Raw genomic sequence first — 19,454 nt, 5'->3', positions numbered from 1 at the left:
GGCAACCAGGCGTTGGCTTTTACTGGCTCCGTGATTTCTTCTTCCTCCTTCCCCCCAACAGTTCCCGCCATCCCTTGCCATTCCTTCCTTTGCGGACAGACTCTGGCAAAGTGACCTGGCTGTTGGCAGAGATAGCATCTCTTGCCGCTCTTTCCCTCCTTCTTCCACCCTTCACTGGTGTTTGAAACTGCGCGCGCGCGCGCTGTTCCAAGTTCCATCGGCTCTGCTGGCGGGAAAGGCTGCTCCGGAATCTCTGGAATGCGGAAGTCCTTCCAACGTTCCCCCTTTCCTTCCCGCTTTTCCATAGCTCTAGCTTCCTGGCGTGCGCCAATGGACAGCGCTGATTTAGTCAGCTGATCCATAGACTCCGCCCTAGGCGCCCGGGAAAGTTCATCTTTCACTGCCGGAGAGAGACCTTCTTCAAACAGCATTTGAATAGGTTCACTAGCAAGGTCCCACCCAAGTCTATGAATCAGCATGGTGAACTCAGTCCAGTACTCACGTACAGATCGGCTCCCCTGTTTACACGCCATTAACTGCCTGCGCACCACTCCCTGCTCGATCTCGCTGGAAAACATCAAGTCCATGGCGCGGAAAAACTTCATTGTGTCCTTTAAGATTTCATTATTGGCTGCCATCAGGGGCCGAACCCAGTCCCTCGCCCCTCCCTCTAGATGGCCAATCACGTACGCCACTCTAGAGTTCTCGTCGGGGAAGTCATCAAACAGTAGATTGAGAGCATATTGCATCTCTGTCCTAAAGGCTTGATAGTTCCGGGGATCCCCCCCAAATTTCTGCACCAGTCCAGGCACCCGTCTGGCAAGTGGGGTGGTTTTCCCCTTATCTGCATCTTGAGCCCTCCTCTCCTCGAGCCTCGCTGTTTGCAGTGCCAGCTGGACCTCCAACGCCCTGTACCTTTGTTCCAGGCTTGGATCTGCGCCAGCTCCCGCTCCTGCTCCTCCGGTTCCGGATGGTTCGCTCATGATGCCTTCTGCTTGCACAAGCTGCTTTCAAAGACTGTCAGATTGCTGTGATGGGATAGTGAGCTGCTTGTGCGTAAAAGCTTGATCCCTCTGGGGTTTGGCTGGTCATCCAAACCGATGCACTAACGGAGCCCCCAAAGCATGACTCCGTCAGTCGCTGGTAGAATCTGACAGTGGGCGTCTACGGAATTTACGCCAACATAAAAGCTCTTTGACAGACATGCGCTTTCGAGACTCTCTGCGTGACAGTTTCCGGCGAAGGGTGGGCGTTCCCAACGGGGGTCCCGTTACCTCTCCACTACTCTCACTGGAAGCATCCCAGAGCCTCCCCTCCGCTGTGACTCCTGCACTCCCCCTGCTGGTTCCCTCTTCTACTGCAGATTCTCTCCTATTCTCCTGTAGCCTGTCCACCACCTGTCTCTCCGATGGCAGTTCCCTGACAGTAATGAAGGCACCAGGTGAGAATGTTACATGTGACTCCAATCTCTGATCAGTGTAATCTTCCAGGGGTTCCTGGTGTACAGGGTCTATGTTTCCTTTTGGACAATGAGCCACAGCTGAGACTGTGTTGTCTTTATGATATGTGGTTTATTTACACATATACAACCTGAGTCTAGGTGGAGAGAGTTCAGCACAATCACATTTCTAGAGGATCTCTTCTCTCATAGGCGCAGCATCATTTGGGTCCCAAACACATAAATCAGCCATTTTCTCTTTTACAGCCTGTCACAGTTAACCCACATGGTGTTCTCTGTTCCCCTTCTTGCTATTTGCTGTTAACAAACTCCAAGGAATTTTCCTCCCACCCATATCCAGCAAACTGAAATCCTAACCTAAACCCTTTTGTGTCTGCAGACTAACATGCAGCTGAAGGGCCCCACCCCTTATCATCTGGAAGATATTAACTATTTTGTTAATAACCCATTATCTTTCTTTTGTTCTACATGATGGCTCTTCTGCCAGGTGATTTCCTGATCAGAAAAAAACTAGTTAAGCCAGGGGTTTAGGGGATCCTTGCTGACCCGCCTCCCCAACTTAAAACACTAACCCTCTCAGGAAAGCACACATCTGATCCCAGATGTACAATAACAGAAAGAAGGGGGGACAACCCCCCCAAAAAATGTTGAGAAATGTATAGTTCTATCAGTCTGCCCATTTCTGATAATTTGAAATGGTGAACACATATGTTCCGTAAAGCAATCATCTTCCTGCATCCTCCCAGATGTGCTTAGGGACTAGAGAAATTCTTATTGAATCATGTATTTAAGTGCTTACTTTGTCACTTACGACTTCTTTCCACTTCCCTCATTTAAATGTCACCTTCAACAGTCACATAAACAGCCCTAAAAAGCCCATTTGGTGAAATTAATAGTGCAGGTTTAAGCTTAAATTGTGTATGCATCACAGCTATCGCTTCAGTTTTTTGGTCACTTTCGTCTCTGTTTGATCCTTGACGTCACACAGCAATTTTTCTTTCTCGCTGCAAAGAGATTCTGCATGTTTCTTTCCATAGGAAAGCCATGGATATTTTGACTAGTCTTAACTAAGTAACTTGTCTGTTTTTGTGCATGTGTTAAAACATTTTTTTAAATGGAATATTGTTTTGTAATGTACGGTGAGTATATTTTCAAGTCTTGCATCCAGGTGGCTCATAGAATCTTAGAGCACCCAAATCTAATTGTCAGCTTAGTGCAGTAGGCTGTTTGCCTCTTCTAATCCTCAGTGAAGGCAGATGAGATATTATGGATCATCTGGATAAAAGCATTACAAAGCCCATAAATCCCTGGCACTACCTCCTTCCATAAGTTTTGTTGATGTCTGCCAGGAGGGTGAGCTTTCCACATTTTCAAAGGGATAGACCCATAGGGAGAGGCTTATTTGTTTATTAATTAAATGTATATTGTTTTATTCTCAGTATAATTTTTTTAACCTTTTTTTTTTTTTTGCATGCTCATTAGATATTACTCCTTGATGTAGAAAATACTTCAGTAGCCTGTCACCAAAAGGCATGAGATAATCCTACTTGCTTTTTTATGATTGGCTCAAACAGACATACCATCCAAAGCAGTTTTGAGCTCCAGAGCTGAATAAAGAGCAGTAGGGAACAGTAGCCGGCAGACACATTGTTGTTTGAAGCTGAATCACTTCAGTCAAGTAAGCAGACTTGCTTTCCATCTGAGGGCCAAACAAGATGTGATGGGGCAACTGTCTTCATAGCTTCCCCACTCATATAAAACAAGAGGCAGGTCCCTAATCTTTACATGAAAACCCTCCCTGCCTTATTTTGTTACACTCCATTGCTTTAGGCTATTTTTCCTCCCAGGCTGGCTTATTTCCATTATTGAAGTAGAGCTCAGAAAGGTAATGTGTTCTTCCCTCCCCTGCATGCTTTTGTTCCTTCAAATAATACACACATACCACTTTATGAGCAGCCAGCACAGCCAGGTTATATTAATGTATCTATAGTGGCCTTCTGTGTTTAGTTTGGGCCTTATTTCACTAACTTGAAAATTAGTAAGTATTGTAGGATTGGATTTCTTTTCCTCTGATGTTTAAAAATGCCTTTAAAAGATGATATGTGTTTTCAAGAAAAACAGAACTGAGTTAACAGACCTGACAAGTATTTGACCACACAGGCAGCAATCATTTTAGGTGCGTCTGATATGTGTGCAACCACACACTCGTGCATTGCACCAAACCTGGAAGTGACACAAAAGGGGGTGGGGCAGGATGTTTGCAGGCTTTTTCAATGTATGATTTCACAGAAGCATGCAATGACCTAGAATGCAACCCCTTGCCAACTGGGCATTGTCTGTACGGTGCTTGAATTTTGAGAAAGTGCTGTGGGCACCAGTCAGAAAATGGCTGCCATGGGGGAGCATGAATTGTACGTGACAAGATTGTCCTGTGTGTCTTCCACTGAAAAATGCCAGTGACAAGAGAAACTAGCAACCACTCCTTAGATCCCCAGTTCATGGGATCCAGAATTCTATTGCCTCTGGCCGAGAGAGCCAACGTTTGTTTGCAGACAGTTTTTCCAGGTCATGTGGCCAGCATGACTAAGCCACTTCTGGCGAAACCAGAGTAGCGCATGGAAATGCCGTTTACCTTCCTGCTGGAGTGGTACCTATTTATCTACTTGCACTTTGACGTGCTTTCGAACTGCTAGGTTGGCAGGAGCTGGGACCGAACAACGGGAGCTCACCCCCATCGCAGGGATTCAAACCGTCTACCTTCTGATCAGCAAGCCCTAGGCTCAGTGGTTTAGACCACAGCGCTACCCACGTCCCATATATCACATATGCACACACTATTGAGCATTCCAGCAGTACTATGAAGAATATATAAGGTGGCTACACCATACTCACACTCTTGCATACATACACACAGTCACTACTCACAGACCTCAGACATACATGCACCTTTCTAACATTCATACATACACTTCACCTATCCATCTCTCCCTCGCCACTCAAACCGCACATAACATGCAGACTAGATAGTTTATACCCCCCCCTCTCTCTCTCACACACACACACATGTGCACCTATCCCTCTCTTGCCTAAGTGCACCATCTTCCTCTCTCATACACTTGGGAGTTCACAGGATTATTTTCTGGTGGGGTGGGAGTTTTTTCCATGTGGTGGGCGGCAAAGTAAAACACTGAAATGGTGGAGCTGTATAATTCATCACAAAAAAAATTGAGAAGAACTGTTTCTGTATGTTCTGCCTCATATCTCGGGTTCAATAAATGCTAGAAACTTCTTTTTAAATTAAAACTGGAGATCAGGGAATTGCAGTTCATTTTGGGGCACCCAAGAAGGCCTTCACAGGCAACCCTGAGAAATGCAGTAATAGGTCCACCATTGTACTTCATGCTATTGAAATACAATAATTGGGGGGGGGGGATTCCTTCAGTAGAGAGTCCTCTTGTATGGAAATAAGTAGCCGTCTTTTATATTATTTTCTTGCATTTCGTGAATATATTTCAGCCTTTGTCTAATCATTGACCACTCAGTATAGATTTTTACTTGTCTTTGAAATTCACAGATAAGAAAAGCATTATTTAACAGTGTTTTAAAATAATTAATCTTACTGTGATAATTTTTCAGAACCCACCCACACTGTATAAATTGTGTAACAAAAGAAGTGTATACAAATGCACTTGTTCAGATTCAGCAATGTCATCTCTTTGTTTCATTTTGTTGTATTAATGGAGGAGTGTCTGAATTTGGGGTTTTAGAGCATCCAAACTCCAGTTGGTGTGTAAATCAAAATGTATTTAAAGTTCAATATGCTAGTTTATAAGGCAGCATTAGTTTTATTAGTCACACAAAAGATGAAGGTAACTATGTTGACCCATACGATTTTGATTATCCATATTAGTACAATGCCTTTTATTAAGCCAACCAAAATATAGCAAAAGGGTGTGCAAGCTTTTGCGCGCTCCTAAAATTCTTGACAAGGCTAGAAAGTTAACAGAGCACTTGGCAGAAGTGAGATGACAACAATTATGACATTGAACCCATGGAATCTTCATCTGATCAGTCTTCAAGGTGGAATGGGAACTGGGTAGCCCATGTGCAAATGAAGCTCTTAATGGAGCTTTCCCTGCTGGGAATAAGAGGCATAGCAATGGTTGATTCACAATTTCTGAAAAACTTTCCATCCTTATGTGTGGAAGCCTATGTATTTCATCTAAGGTTGGAGAGAGTTTCAGAGATGGTAAATCAGCCATTGTTCTGCTTCTTGTTCCCAGCAGACCTTGGTGCAACTCAATAGCTGCATAGATTCATTTGTATTTTTTTCTGTCTTCTCCGTTATTATGTTTCAAGACTGCCACCAGATGCAGACCCCATGGCTTCAACACCAACCACAAGCTGCCCTCTCTCCCCCATATTGCCCTGTTCACCATGTAGCTTGATGAAGCGTTTTGGAAAACTTAAAAGCTTGCACTATTTTGTTACATTTTGGTTGGCCTAATAAAGAGATTGTCCAAGTACAGAATTTGACAGTAGCTTTATTGAGATATTGTAGTCTTAACTTGAATATTTTTTTGATCCAAGAATTTAAGTGGACTGATTTGGTGCTATTGAAAACATGCATGGAATAGAAAAGTATTTAAAGCCATTTATTTATTTATTTGGCAACATATTGGATCTGGGTCCGTAATGGAGGGGGGAATCGAGCATTTGGGACAACTTCTGTCACTGGTCTGCAGTTGTGTTCTTCAGAATACATAGGTTTCAACAAATTGTTGGATTGAAGGAAATAAATTTCATAAAATACTAAATGTGTATAACATAGGGTTCTTCTTAATTTCTGCTTTAGGACGACGTAGACAGTTTAAACCCAGTTCTCAGGGACAACCCACAGCTTCAGGAGGAAGTAAAAATCTGGGTAAAGGAACAAAAGGTGCAAGAGATTTTTATGCAAGGTAATTTTGAGAAATATTTTTTTCTTCTAATTAGGTCCCATGAAAATTAATACTGAAACATGATTGGAGGAAAAATTATACTGTAAGTAGAAATGTGGATTTGTTTTCAAAATTTATTAAATGAAAGTATATTCATATTTCAGAAACTGTTGTTTAGTATATGGTAAATAGCTCAGTAGTTCAGTAATGCCATTAGCCATGATTTACTTGGTTTTTTGTGTTGAGGGGGGATGCTTTTAAAAATCAGGTGTAATCGCATGTATTATGAATTGTTTATTGTCGCTTGAACCATTTGTGAGTAGTGAATTTAAAAAACAGTTTGTGGTTAAGTCCTTGGAGCTGACATGAAAAAGGGACATGACTGACATCTTCTGAGTCTGTGACCCAAGTTTATGTATTAAATGTAAATACATGTAATATTATGCTACATTAATGGTACATTTTCCAGGCAAACAAAGGGTGTCAGCGAGTAATATTCTGCAGGGACTGGAAATGCTTTTTCAGTGGATTTGATTCCCACAGTAAGGGTATAAGGAGTCCTGCTGGATCTGATCCAACGTCTGTCTAGCCTACCTTGTTTCTCACAATTCCAGATGCTTCTCGGAAGCCCACCAGCAAGACACGAAGGCAGTATTGTTTTAGCTGCAATTCACAATGCACCCATACTTCTACTGGATCTGTAGTAATATTTTTTCATGCATAGATAAGAACATTCATAGGGCTAGGTAAAAGTAAAGGGACCCCTGACCATTAGGTCCAGTCGTGGCCAACTCTAGGGTTGCGGTGCTCATCTCACTTTATTGGCCGAGGAAGCCGGCGTACAGCTTCCGGGTCATGTGGCCAACATTACTAAGCCGCTTCTGGCGAACCAGAGCAGCGCACGGAAATGCCGTTTACCTTCCCGCCAGAGCGGTACCTGTTTATCTACTTGCACTTTGATGTGCTTTCGAACTGCTAGGTTGGCAGGAGCAGGGACCGAGCAACGGGAGCTCACCCCATTGCGGGGATTCGAACCGCTTACCTTCTGATCAGCAAACCCTAGGCTCAGTGGTTTAGACCACAGCGCCACCTGCGTCCCTTAGTTATTGTTTAGTTATTGACAATTTTGGTGCCACCTGAGGTGTAATGTCAGTATGATCTTTTTCACAGAACTTTTTCCACACTACACTACAGCTCAGTGCTAAAGCAACAAACAGGGAACATAGGAACAAAACTTTAATGCAGAAATGTCTAAAATCTTAAAATAAGCAGACTAAAAATTTCCTTCTTAGACTATTTATGCATTATGACTTGTGGGTAATAGCCATGGTATTTCCCAACCAGTTTTCAGTATAACCAATATCCAATGTTAGGATATTTTGTTCACAAAGCCCCCCACTTTTTTTTAAAAAAAATGTAGTATTTTAAAATAGGAAGTTGTTTGTTGGTTACTATGTGATTTAAATGCATGTTTCATCTGCTGGGTTTTATAAATTAATGCTTGTTATTGCACAGTAGCCTTGGGAAGGAGAAAAGGCTGCTGAATGATTTTGATATTATTTTTTTTGAACTACTGCAGAGGCTACAGAGTTCTGTGGTCACTTTTGGGAAGCTATTGGCAGCTGTGAAACCCAAAACTTCAAGAACTACATTGTTTCTACTCCAGAAGCATCTGGGCATGCAAACAGCTGCTGTGGAGGTTCTGTTCAAGAAGTTAGGCTTGCTTGATCATAAAAATGCCTCTCTATCCAAAGAGAAGTATACAGTAGACTTAAAGGCATAATGGAAGTTCGGTTTTCGGGGGTGGGGTGGCTTACAGTGTAAGATAACATCTGTGCTGCATGCGCTTTTAAAACCAAGCCATGGATTGGAAAATTATTGCAATAATCCTCAAAAATTATTTTTATTTTTATTTTCGAAGGACCATATTCCTTAAACGGCTATAGAGTGAGAGTATACAGACAGGACTCTGCCACCCAGTGGTTCACTGGTATAATAACTCATCATGATCTATTTACACGCACTATGATTGTTATGAATGATCAGGTAACTATTTCTTCCGTGTTTGTCTTAAACATAAATAGGTTTGTCATGGCTTTGGAACTGTTGGCCTAAAATTGAGTTGCATATATACATTGTTTTAAAATATTACTTAACACAATCATTTATGGTTTTAAAAACTCAAATCTGCTTATTCGGTTATTACCTGAACAGTAAGATAAATAAAATGTGGATGAAGGGAATCATGTCTGTAAGGATTCATTGTTGTTGTTTTTAAAAAGTGCTGTCAGGTGATAAAGTGGCTATAAATGCCTACATGGAACAAAGGAAACCAGAATGCATATTGCAGTAGTCTTTAATATTTTCAGGGCATAAATACAGAAATAAAATGGAGCTGGGGAGGTGAAGATCTATTTTCCTTAATTGAGCTCCCCAAGATAATGAAATGGTGGGATAGAAGTAACGGCCAATATAACCTTTTGTCCTATATTCAGTTAGCGTTGGTTTATAGTTATCATTAATCACTCATACTCCTTTCCCTCTGAAGCTGAAAAAAAATCTTCATCCTGTATGCTTTATTTTTGTTTGACCAGTTAAAAAAAAAATTGAAGGATTTTCAGTTTGGGACCAAAGCTCTGGAACGTTGGCATTGTTCTTATAAAACATGTTAACATGTATCCCCCCCCCCCAATATGAAAGGATGCCACTTCATTCCTTTTGAAGTTTTGTGCCAAAAAAGTTGTTTCAAGTTAGGACATAAATTTTGTATTTGCAGCTGGCATTCATATGGAATATATAAATAAGAATTGATTCCCTTTTTTTGTTTTTCAAAATTAACCAGGTTTTAGAACCACAAAATGTGGATCCCTCTATGGTTCAGATGACCTTTCTAGATGATGTTGTTCACTCTTTGTTGAAAGGTGAAAATATTGGCATTACATCACGACGCAGGTCTCGTTCCAACCAGAACAGCAACACAGCCCACGTAGATATATTTTGATTTTAAATTACATTGCCATTTACTTTGTTAACTATCTTGTATTAATGAATTATAAATGTATTACTCTTTTTATTTAGGGCCACTATACCCGGGCACAGGCAAATAGTCCCAGGCCAGCAATGAATTCCCAGAGTGCAGCACCTAAGCAAAATTCACATCACCAGCAGCGGAATGCTCGTCCACATAAAAGGAAAGGCTCTGATAGCAGTGTGCCTGATGAAGAAAAGACAAAAGAGGAAAAATATGACTATATCAGTCAAGGAGGTATAAACATTTTTCAAAGGGTTGGAACAATGCTTCTCCCAACCTTGTGCCTCCAGCTGTTTTTGGACTACAATTCCCATCATCCCTTGCCACTGGTCTTGCTAGTCAGGGATGATGGGAGTTGTAGTTCAAAAACAGCTGGAGGCACAAGGTTGGGAAACACTGAAATAAAGGATTATTTATTTATTTATTTATTTATTTATTTATTTATTTCTACAGAAAATTCCAAAAATAAGAGCAAACACTTTATTTCCAAAAGAAGAAAACCAGAAGATGATGAAAAGAAACTCGGTATGAAGAGGCAGCGGATAGACAACACTTCAGACTATTCTGAGAGCAGTGACTCAGAAAATTCAAACAAAAGACTGACAGATTCTTCGTCGGAGCAGAATTCAGAGAACGAATTGAAAAGCAAGAACACTTCAAAGTTAAATGGGAAAGAAGGAAAATCCCAGAGCAGTGATGGTATAGAGGAACAAACACTAATAGACAGCCAGTCACCCTGGCACGAGATACAGGAAGACAAAAAACATCAAGAAACAGATAGGCCAGAGTCAGCTGACTTGGAGCTGCAAGAAATTTCACTCCATCAAGCTGAGCAGCCAACAGTTTATGATAGGAATGCGAATGATGTATGCATTCAAGAGTGCAGTATAGAAAAGCAACAACCCAGGGAGCTCTTACCGAATGAGCAGTTTGTGCCCAGTTGCCATACACCAAAAGGTTGTATTGATATAAATATTGAAAACAGTTCAACTATTGTGCCCCAGGAAAACATATCAAATACTTTTGGTTTGCAAACTCGTCAGAAAATGGAGCCTCCGGGTAGTGATACAAAACATCTGTTTACAAATTCAAGCTTTCTGGAAGTGAGAAAGCTGGAAACTGATGAAAACTGGATTAATAATGCCAACAAAATGGATTTGATACAACCAAAAGTTGTGAAAAGTACATCAGCAAATGAACATCATAATTCTGAAAAAGTTCCGTATGGCTCTGTTTCATCTTTAACTGTCATTTCCATAGCAGAAGAGGGCAGAGTACGTAAACAAAGTCCAGTCTCTGATGTAGTGAAGTCAAAAGCTGTCCCACTGATTGAAACCCCTAAAATCAAGTCAAATTCTTCACCTGAAGTTAAATATAAACACGCCCAATCTCCCGACACTGTGAAGTCTAAGGTTAATTACCAGAACAGCCATGTTACTGGAGTAACAAGGTCAGCAATTAAAACTGAACATGATTTGCCTAGGTCTAGCTTTCATCCAGTTCCAGCTAGAGTTAGTTCAATAGAAGCTACTAAAAGTCCTCTTATCATTGACAAGAATGAACATTTCACCGTTTACAGAGATCCCGCTCTTATTGGACAAGAAACGGGAACTAACCATATATCACCCTATTTACATCAGCATAACTATCCTCCTCATTCCACTTCCCATAGAACTTGTTTAAATCCAAACACTCATCACCCCGCATTAACTGGTGCATCCCATTTGTTAGCTGGGTCCTCAAACCAAACTCCTTTGTCTGCTATTAATACACATCCTCTTAGTAGTACATCTCACCATTCTGTTCATCACCCGCATCTACTTCCTGCAGTGTTACCTGGAGTGCCTACAGCCTCTCTGTTGGGAGGCCATCCACGACTAGAGACTGCTCATGCTAGCAGCTTAAGCCATTTGGCATTAGCACACCAGCAACAGCAACAGATGCTACAGCACCAGTCACCACATCTTCTTGGGCAAGCTCACCCTTCTGCTACGTATAATCACCTGGGACTTTATCCAATTATTTGGCAGTATCCCAACGGAACACATGCATACTCAGGACTTGGAATACCTTCATCTAAATGGGTCCATTCTGAAGCTTCTGTTAATACTGAGGCTCCTCTGAGAAGGGTAAGTCATGCTGAATCCCCAGTTTATTATACATTGGGATAATATATGATAACTTGATGTGGTGTGTAATCTGTTTATAGTGCTTTATAATTGCCTTAACAAATTTAAATAATTGCTGCTTTGTAATCAGGCTTTGATTCAAGAGGGGAGGGGGAAATGAAACATGTCATAGTATTGTATTATGTATATTATTAGAGTTGGGTGACTGAGTGCAACACTTATATTTGTGCTTAAATTCTGCTCTCTGGTGAGAGGTTGGGAGGCACTTTAGGATTGTTGGGTTTTGTTTTGTTTTTTTTTTTTAAAAAGAGAAATCTGGATTTATAGAGTTTTCTCTTTCTTAAAAAAAAGTCATTGTTGTAGAAGCTTACAGAATGTGGGGATACTTAAAACTGAAATTCAAAGACTCAAATGTCCTTAGCTTTGTAGAAGGATTTCTTTCACCCATTACTGTAGTATCTTAGCAGCAGAATGTAATATGCTATAATAGGATGGAGGCCTGATACAGATGCAGTAATAGCAGTCTCCTAGCCATGATTAGGAGATTGGAGGCATGCCAGAGGCTCATGTATTCTTTCTCCTGCTCTCCCTTTCTGTTGTTAACTAAGGTGCAACATTACATTTGCAGCAGTGGTAACTAATTGCTAGCTTTTAAACCGGGGCCAGATGTTGGTTTTCAAACCCTTCTTAGTACCAGTGCAGACTTAATACTGCACCATACTAATTCTAACCAGAGAAAGGGGGCTGGGAAAGAACACGGCAAGCTTCCAGGCTCCTAATCATGATATCATTAGCACTGCATGTGCACGAGTCTTTTCTAGCTAGTTAACTAACCCATTATTGAATTTATTGCTATTGAAGATCTTTCATACTGTATTTTGTAGTAAGTGTGGCATGGAAGATGGTATAGCTTTGGCTGGGAATTGTGTTCCAAAAATGGGCCACGGGTGATATTTCAATTTACTTTTAGAAGATGCTGACCACAGATTTTTCTCCTATTCATTTGGTATGCTTTTCTTTTTAGTTAAATTTAACATTTTACCTCGCTTCAGAATAAACTGCATACATTTTCATCTATTTTGAATCCTTACTCAAATAGGATTCAAAAATAGGATAGCCGCAGTAATTTAATTGTGTCACTTATACCTTAAACAATGCCAGCACAGAAAAACAGTTTGGCACCCTAGGGTTTTGATAAAATGGAGTTATGCTTATGTTTAGGTTCCAGTAGTAACTATAAAGTCTGGTTTTGTTGCTGTTAACAGAATACTCCTAGTCCTTGGTTACACCAGCCCACCCCTGTGACCTCAGCTGACGGTCTTGGGTTAATGAGCCACATACCTGTAAGACCATCCAGTGCAGAACCACATCGGCCACTTAAACTGACGACACACCCTAGTCCTCCATTGTCAAAAAGTATAGCGGATCATCATAAAGAGTAAGTTTGCTTTGTTTAAATTTCTAAACACAAGAGGTAAGATAATGCCGATGAAAGACTGAGGATGGTTTACTTGTTTGCTTTTTGTATTTAGCTTTAAGTCTCTGGAAACTTTGCATCACATATCACACTCAAAGGATAACCAACAGGAATGTGAAAAGTATATTAATGATGAATATATTATTACTATCACTTTCACATTTGTATGGCATATTTCTTGTTTAGCATATTACTGCATTGATGTGAAACAGAATTATTTCAGTTCTGCTTTCTGTGTCTTTGTACAGAGAATTGGAAAGGAAAGGAATTTTTGAACCTTTACGTTCAGTTGCAGCTACTCCAGCAAAGTCAGATGTAGAGCATAACAGATCACAGACTGCAAAAGAGGGCCATTTGCAAAGACACTTTGTAGACCCACTGCAAAGGTCACTTCAAGAGACAGGCGAGAGGCTAAGCAAGTATAAAGAAGAGCACAGGAGGATACTTCAAGAAAGTATTGAGGTTGCTCCTTTTACTGCTAAAATCAAGGCACTTGAGGGCGAAAGGGAATCATATTCCAGAATATTGCCATTATCATCCTCTAGCCCCAAAAGCCATGGAGTAAAACATGAGAAAGATTCAGAACTTTACAAGATGAAGCATTCTGTACCACAGAACTTGCCACAAAGCAACTATTTTACCACTTTGTCTAACAGCGTGGTCAACGAACCACCACGAACATACTCGTCCAAAGAGGTTTCAGGTATGTGTGCCGATAAACAGAGCAGTTGTCCTTCAACAGCTTCTGCTCAGTCACTCACTTCTTTCACTACATCTCTTTCAAAACCACCGCCTTTGATTAAACACCCACCAGAGTCTGAAAGCTCAATAGGCAAGATAACAGAGCAGTTTTCACAGCAAGCGACCTCTAATTCAGCAAATTCTTTCAGAAATGACTCCAGAAGTCCTACTCAGTTGTCTGTTTCATCCTCAAGTACACTCCGAACAATGCCCGCTTTGCACAGGGCCCCGGTGTTTCACCCTCCAGTCCATCACAGTTTGGAGAGGAAGGAAGGAAGTTACAATAGCCTTTCTCCTCCAACCTTAACTCCAGTGCAGCCAGTTAATGCTGGTAGCAAAATCCACGAATTACAGAAGCCACCAACTTTAGTACCTGAGCCGAAGGAAGCACAAAATGTTTACAAAAGTGCTTTGGAGCAAAAATTTTCAGATATATGGAAAAATAATAATATTCCAAATAATGACAAAATGGAATGGCACATAGAGAGGAAATTGCCTTCTGCCACAGCTTCTGTCATTGTACGTCCACCTTCACGTACAAAGTATGATACAGTATCTGTCGTGCAGACAGCTCCAAAAGAGCGAGTTGTCGAAAGATCGCTGATGGGGATAAACCAAACCGATTGTCCCAAACCAGCGGAAGCCAGAGAGACTGGAAGAATAGTTATGCCGACCGTGAACTCAGACACAATTCATGCCCAGTATGAAAAGAACTTGCCAGCTGCCTCCCAGGGCACTGTTCCCAGTTCTGTTACGCCGACTACGACGACAGTATGCAGCACCAAAACGGATGTAACAGCATCTGTGGCTACTACTGGCGTTCCAATCATGGGCAGTTCAGAAGTGACTTACTGTTTGTCCAATGCAGCTTTAGCTTGCACGTCAGTAGAGAGTACTGCCTCCACAGCCATAAACCAGGAAGTGGCACACATACAAGAATGTGGCCTGAGCACCACAGCTCCAGTTACATTAGCCTGCAGCAAAACGGAAAGTGTTCTTCAGGCCAGCTCTGGATTCTCTGGGCCATCTGATTTTATTCACTTGAAAAAGCACAAGGCAGCATTGGCTGCTGCTCAGTTTAAAAGTAGCGGTGCCAGTGATACAGAGTTGACTGCTGCGAAAAATCCAATATATCCAACCTCCGTTTCCCTAGACAGTACTGTCATCTCTGGTACAATAAACAAAGCAAATAGTGTAGGCAATGGGCAAGTATCCCAGACGAGTCAAGGGAACTACCACACGAAGCTGAAAAAAGCTTGGCTCACAAGACATTCGGAAGAAGATAAAAATACTAATAAAAAAGAGAATTCGGGGAACATTGTCTCAGAAATCATTAAGCCATGTACTGTTAACTTAATAGCTTCTACATCTAATGATTTGCAAAATAATATAGATTGTAAAATGCTGGGTGAAAAGCTTGCGAAAGAAGAGAAACAGACAAGGCGAAAAACGAAAAGGACGTATGAATCTGGCTCTGAAAGTGGAGATTCTGATGAAAGTGAGAGCAAATCAGAGCAAAGGACTAAGCGGCAGCCTAAGCCAACTTACAAAAAGAAACAGAATGATTTGCAAAAGAAAAAAGGCGATGCAGAGGAAGAAATAAAGCCAAATGGTGTTCTTAGCAGAAGTGCCAAAGAAAAAAGCAAATTGAAGTTACAGAGCAGCAGCAGCAATTGTAAGTATATAGTTAGCATACAAATTGGAATGTACAAATTAGGTTTTTTTATTGCAGTCAGGATTGTGTGTCTTTTATACTTTAAAAAAAAACAACCACCCAATATTATATACCAGGAAAAGCTTGAACCTATCTAAATTATGCATCTGTGTATGTGTATTGTACAGTTCTGCTGTCCGCTATGCTTTCTTCAGACATTCATTCTGAACCTGTGGCGAGGCTGTGGGAATGCTTTAGTGTAGCTCCGTCCCTTCAATATAACCCCACAATACTCCCAAACCGGCACATGATGGACTGAGTCTGTAATGGTCACCCTCATGGTGCAGAGGGGTTTCCAGCACAGAGACAGAAACTCTCACCAGTTAGGGATCTTATCCCTGTATTCTGCATGTGTTAAAAGTTGCCCCTTCAGACTCAGGCCACTGATCAGAACTGACTGATTTTGGCTGTACTGTAACATTGTTGTGAGTTTTACTATTTACAATGGTACTATTTAAAATTACTATTCACAAGTAATTTTAGGACTGCAACAAAACAGTGCTGAAATTGTATAAATGCTATAAAAGGGACACTTCAATTTACCTAATATTCCTAAGTGTTACAACTTAGAGGTTTATACAAATTGTTATTGTAAGTAGCTGTATATTATCCCATTTTTAACTGTTACTTTAAAATGTTATTTTTTACTGATCAGTACTTGCTACACAATTCCAATCCCTGAAGCTACTTTCGGACTCATGCCCGTTTACTTCTTCCAAAGCATACATCTCTCTCTCTCTCTCTCTCTCTCTCTCTCTCTCTCTCTCTCTCTGCCTATGCTTTTCCTGTCTCCCTGTTGCTACCAGCTGCTTCCCCATCTAAAGATTCTTCATCTCCTATTGCTGTGAAGAACTATTCCTTTTATGTATTTCTTTTCCACTCTGTGCACATGCACTTCAGTTGAATTGGTTATCATTTTCACACTCAATAATAATTTAGGATTGAGCATGTGATATGGACCACACTGTTTCTGTCTAGATTCTAAAATTAGTTTTTGCAATGCACAGTTGCTTTAGGAGTTAGCAGATGAACAGATGTGTGCTTCCTCTTTATGTCTGCGGGCTGGTTCAACAAATAATCCTCAGCCATATATTCTGCATTTTCTTATTTCCCTCACATAATTGTACGGGGAAACTATACTGCACGAACCAGTAGAAAACAAGCTATGTGCGCACTGCAGGAATTTATGATCACAGTAGCTCCATAAAGTACTACCTCAGCAACAGAAATCACTGCAGAGCGTAACTAGGTTGCATAGCACTTTCTACTCCCAAAGGCAGGCAACAATGCATCAGACTAAAATGATGTGAAGAAAAATCAGTGGCACAAAGAACCATGTGACCTATATCAATGTTAATGTAGCTGTTTGTGTTAGTGTTAAGGCAGTGTTTGGGAGTGTCTGGCCTGTGGGCCTAATTAGGCCTGGCAGGGGTCCTAAATTGGCTCACGAGGCTGTTTTCCCAAACCACGTCAGCCTGCCCCACACCCAATGTCATATGAGGCAAAAAGTGACAGCCACAAAGAAACAGTTGTGAATCTAAAGTGTGTTCTTCAGTGTTCCTTGGCAAGTGGGGCTCCTTGATCAGTGCTGACAGCAAGCCCTTAGAAGTAGTTCGCTTGCCAGTGCAGTTTGAATTCAAACCATGCCTGCAAATGAATATTTTTCCTCTACAAACTGGCTTTGTAGATAGCTTTGCTATCTGCTAGACTTGGATCAAATGTTCAAACAAGTCATCCTTTGAATGAACAAACCATGGCTTAGCATTAGTGTAAGTCAGACCTTACACACTTGAAAAATGTAAAGTGTCACAAGATTCAAGAAAATGTGCTTGCTGCCAGGCTGCAGTTTTTTTAAATTTCCTGTTATGATTGGCTGATAGTCTTTTGTGAGTACTGTTTTAAAGACTGAAATCATAGCCAGGATATAAGGGACATGAGACCACCACCTTGCTTGAAGCGTAGCTGGTTCTGAGTCTAGTTAGTGCCTGAATAGATGTGCCACTTTGGGTTCTATGGTAGAAAAAAGAAGGGATATAAGTGTTTGAAAACAAACTAAACTAAAATATTTCGTTTGCATTGTACATTACTGTCCATATGCAATCCATAGGAAATACTTTTGCACTGGGGCCAATAAATGTATTAAATGTTTGCAATCCTATTTTTCTGAATTTTTGGAAAGGAGATGTGTAAAAGATCTTACTTCGTTCTTTCGAAAATACTTTCTTTTTTTATACTACTGGTCTTAACAAGATAAATAAATAAATTCATTATGTAGGTAACCATAGTAGTTTACAGAAGCAGAGTCATAGGTAAGATGTGTTTGAAATTATACTGCCTTAGTGGTTGTACTGACAAAATGAACGGGTTATCATCCATTCTTCTGTAAATTATGGGGCAAATTGATAATAAAATTGGTAATTGATAAAAAACAAAAATAGCTTAAATAAAAAAGTGTGAATTTTCCCATCCGCCCCCACCTATTTTCAAACACTTTTGTATAATTTAACATACATGGATTCATCCTTTTTATTGCAATATAAACACTTTTACTCAATTATTTTTAATGTATTTTAAATTTTGTATCATGTATATATTCTTTTATAATTGTAAGTTGCTTTGAAACATTTTTGTAGTAAGTGATTAATAAAGGCAATAAATAATAATACTCCCACTAAAGCTTCTGTTAAACTCTAAATATTAAGTCCTGATTACATTGCCTTTCTTTTTACTAAAGAAGTTGTCATTTTTGCAGCTGGCATACCTCGTTCAGTATTAAAAGACTGGCGTAAAGTAAAGAAGTTGAAACAGACGGGAGAATCCTTTTTGCAGGATGACTCTTGTTATGAAATCGGGCCCAATTTGCAAAAATGCAGAGAATGTAGACTTGTAAGAAGCAAGAAAGGAGAAGAATCAGCTCACTCACCAGTGTTTTGTAGATTTTACTACTTTCGTCGGTAAGTGAAAAACTTTTTTTCTTTTTGAGAAACCAAGTTTTATTTCTACACTCCTGTTGTAGCAATGCCATTACGCTTTGAAGAGGTGCAGTTTGAAACACGCTGGTGCAGTGATGCATACAAGCTAGAAATGCTTTTGAAATTGTGGGTAGTCACTTTTTTACCTCACTCTTCAGTTAAAAAGCTCCCAGAGTGCCTTACATAGGATCAGTTGCAAACAATGCAGTACCGACCAGCAGGTTTGCAACAAGTGGTGGGGAGGCAGCAATCTCAGGCATCAGTTCTTAAGTTTTGATGTTCTTGTCATGGCCTACTTGAGTGGAAGCATCTCAGGGAGAGGAGAAACAAATGGATCTGATCTATCAACCAAGCTGATGAAGTGGACCCTGCTTCCTTTTTCTTACTTTGCTAAAGCCTGGTACTTATAAAACTCGTACATTATCAAAACACTGCCTCTGCCACTCTTGCACATTTCTGGGTCTAGATGTCGTTGGACTCCAACACCCATCAGCCCTGGCCAGGATAATCCATGGTTAGGTCTGATGGGAGTCCACAACATCTGGAATGCACCACTTTCACTACCCCTGGTGTAAATGGGCAGAATGGACTCCCTGATGAGGTTGTGGACTTTGCTTCCTTTGAGATCGGATGGCCATCTGTCATGGATGCTGTAGCTGAGATTCCTGCATTGCAGGAAGTTGGACTAGATGAACCTTGGAGTCTCTTCCAACTCTGTGATTCTATGAAATATTTTTCTTTGTGTAAACTCAATTGGAGCTTCTCTTTCAATAAAGCAGCAGGTTTTGGTGGAGGTGATTTAACAAAATATTGAATCCTTTATTTTAAATCCAAGGTCTTTGGCTTAACAGGTTTGTGATTTTGAACTTTAGGCCACTTCTCAGATCTTTGAATCTAATAATAATATATTCATACATATTATGCAGCATGCTCTGTTCTTGGTGCAGGGTGGCCAAAGGCAAAAATGGGTGGAGCAGCTGAGGTGACTCTG

General features: G+C 40.6%; 1 protein-coding gene across 4 annotated transcripts in view; it reads left to right on the top strand.

Annotated features, from left to right (window-relative positions):
• Positions 1-19,454, top strand: part of JMJD1C (jumonji domain containing 1C) — a 123,996-nt gene that overhangs the window by 86,722 nt on the left and 17,820 nt on the right. For 3 of the 4 annotated variants that reach the window (XM_081861115.1, XM_081861112.1, XM_081861114.1), the window contains 8 exons: positions 6,315-6,420; positions 8,321-8,445; positions 9,242-9,385; positions 9,478-9,664; positions 9,884-11,559; positions 12,825-12,997; positions 13,285-15,452; positions 18,244-18,445. In XM_081861115.1, coding sequence (XP_081717241.1) covers positions 6,414-6,420; positions 8,321-8,445; positions 9,242-9,385; positions 9,478-9,664; positions 9,884-11,559; positions 12,825-12,997; positions 13,285-15,452; positions 18,244-18,445 — 4,682 coding nt within the window. In that variant the 5' untranslated portion in view covers positions 6,315-6,413. The remainder of the gene's footprint in view (positions 1-6,314; positions 6,421-8,320; positions 8,446-9,241; positions 9,386-9,477; positions 9,665-9,883; positions 11,560-12,824; positions 12,998-13,284; positions 15,453-18,243; positions 18,446-19,454) is intronic. The other variant, XM_081861113.1, reaches the window with a different exon arrangement.

The sequence above is a fragment of the Podarcis erhardii genome (assembly GCF_964252035.2).
Source record: "Podarcis erhardii genome assembly, chromosome: 5".
Classification (NCBI taxonomy): domain Eukaryota; kingdom Metazoa; phylum Chordata; class Lepidosauria; order Squamata; family Lacertidae; genus Podarcis; species Podarcis erhardii.
The sequence above is the reverse complement of the archived record's forward strand: the minus strand, read 5'-3'. Positions and strand labels throughout refer to the sequence as shown.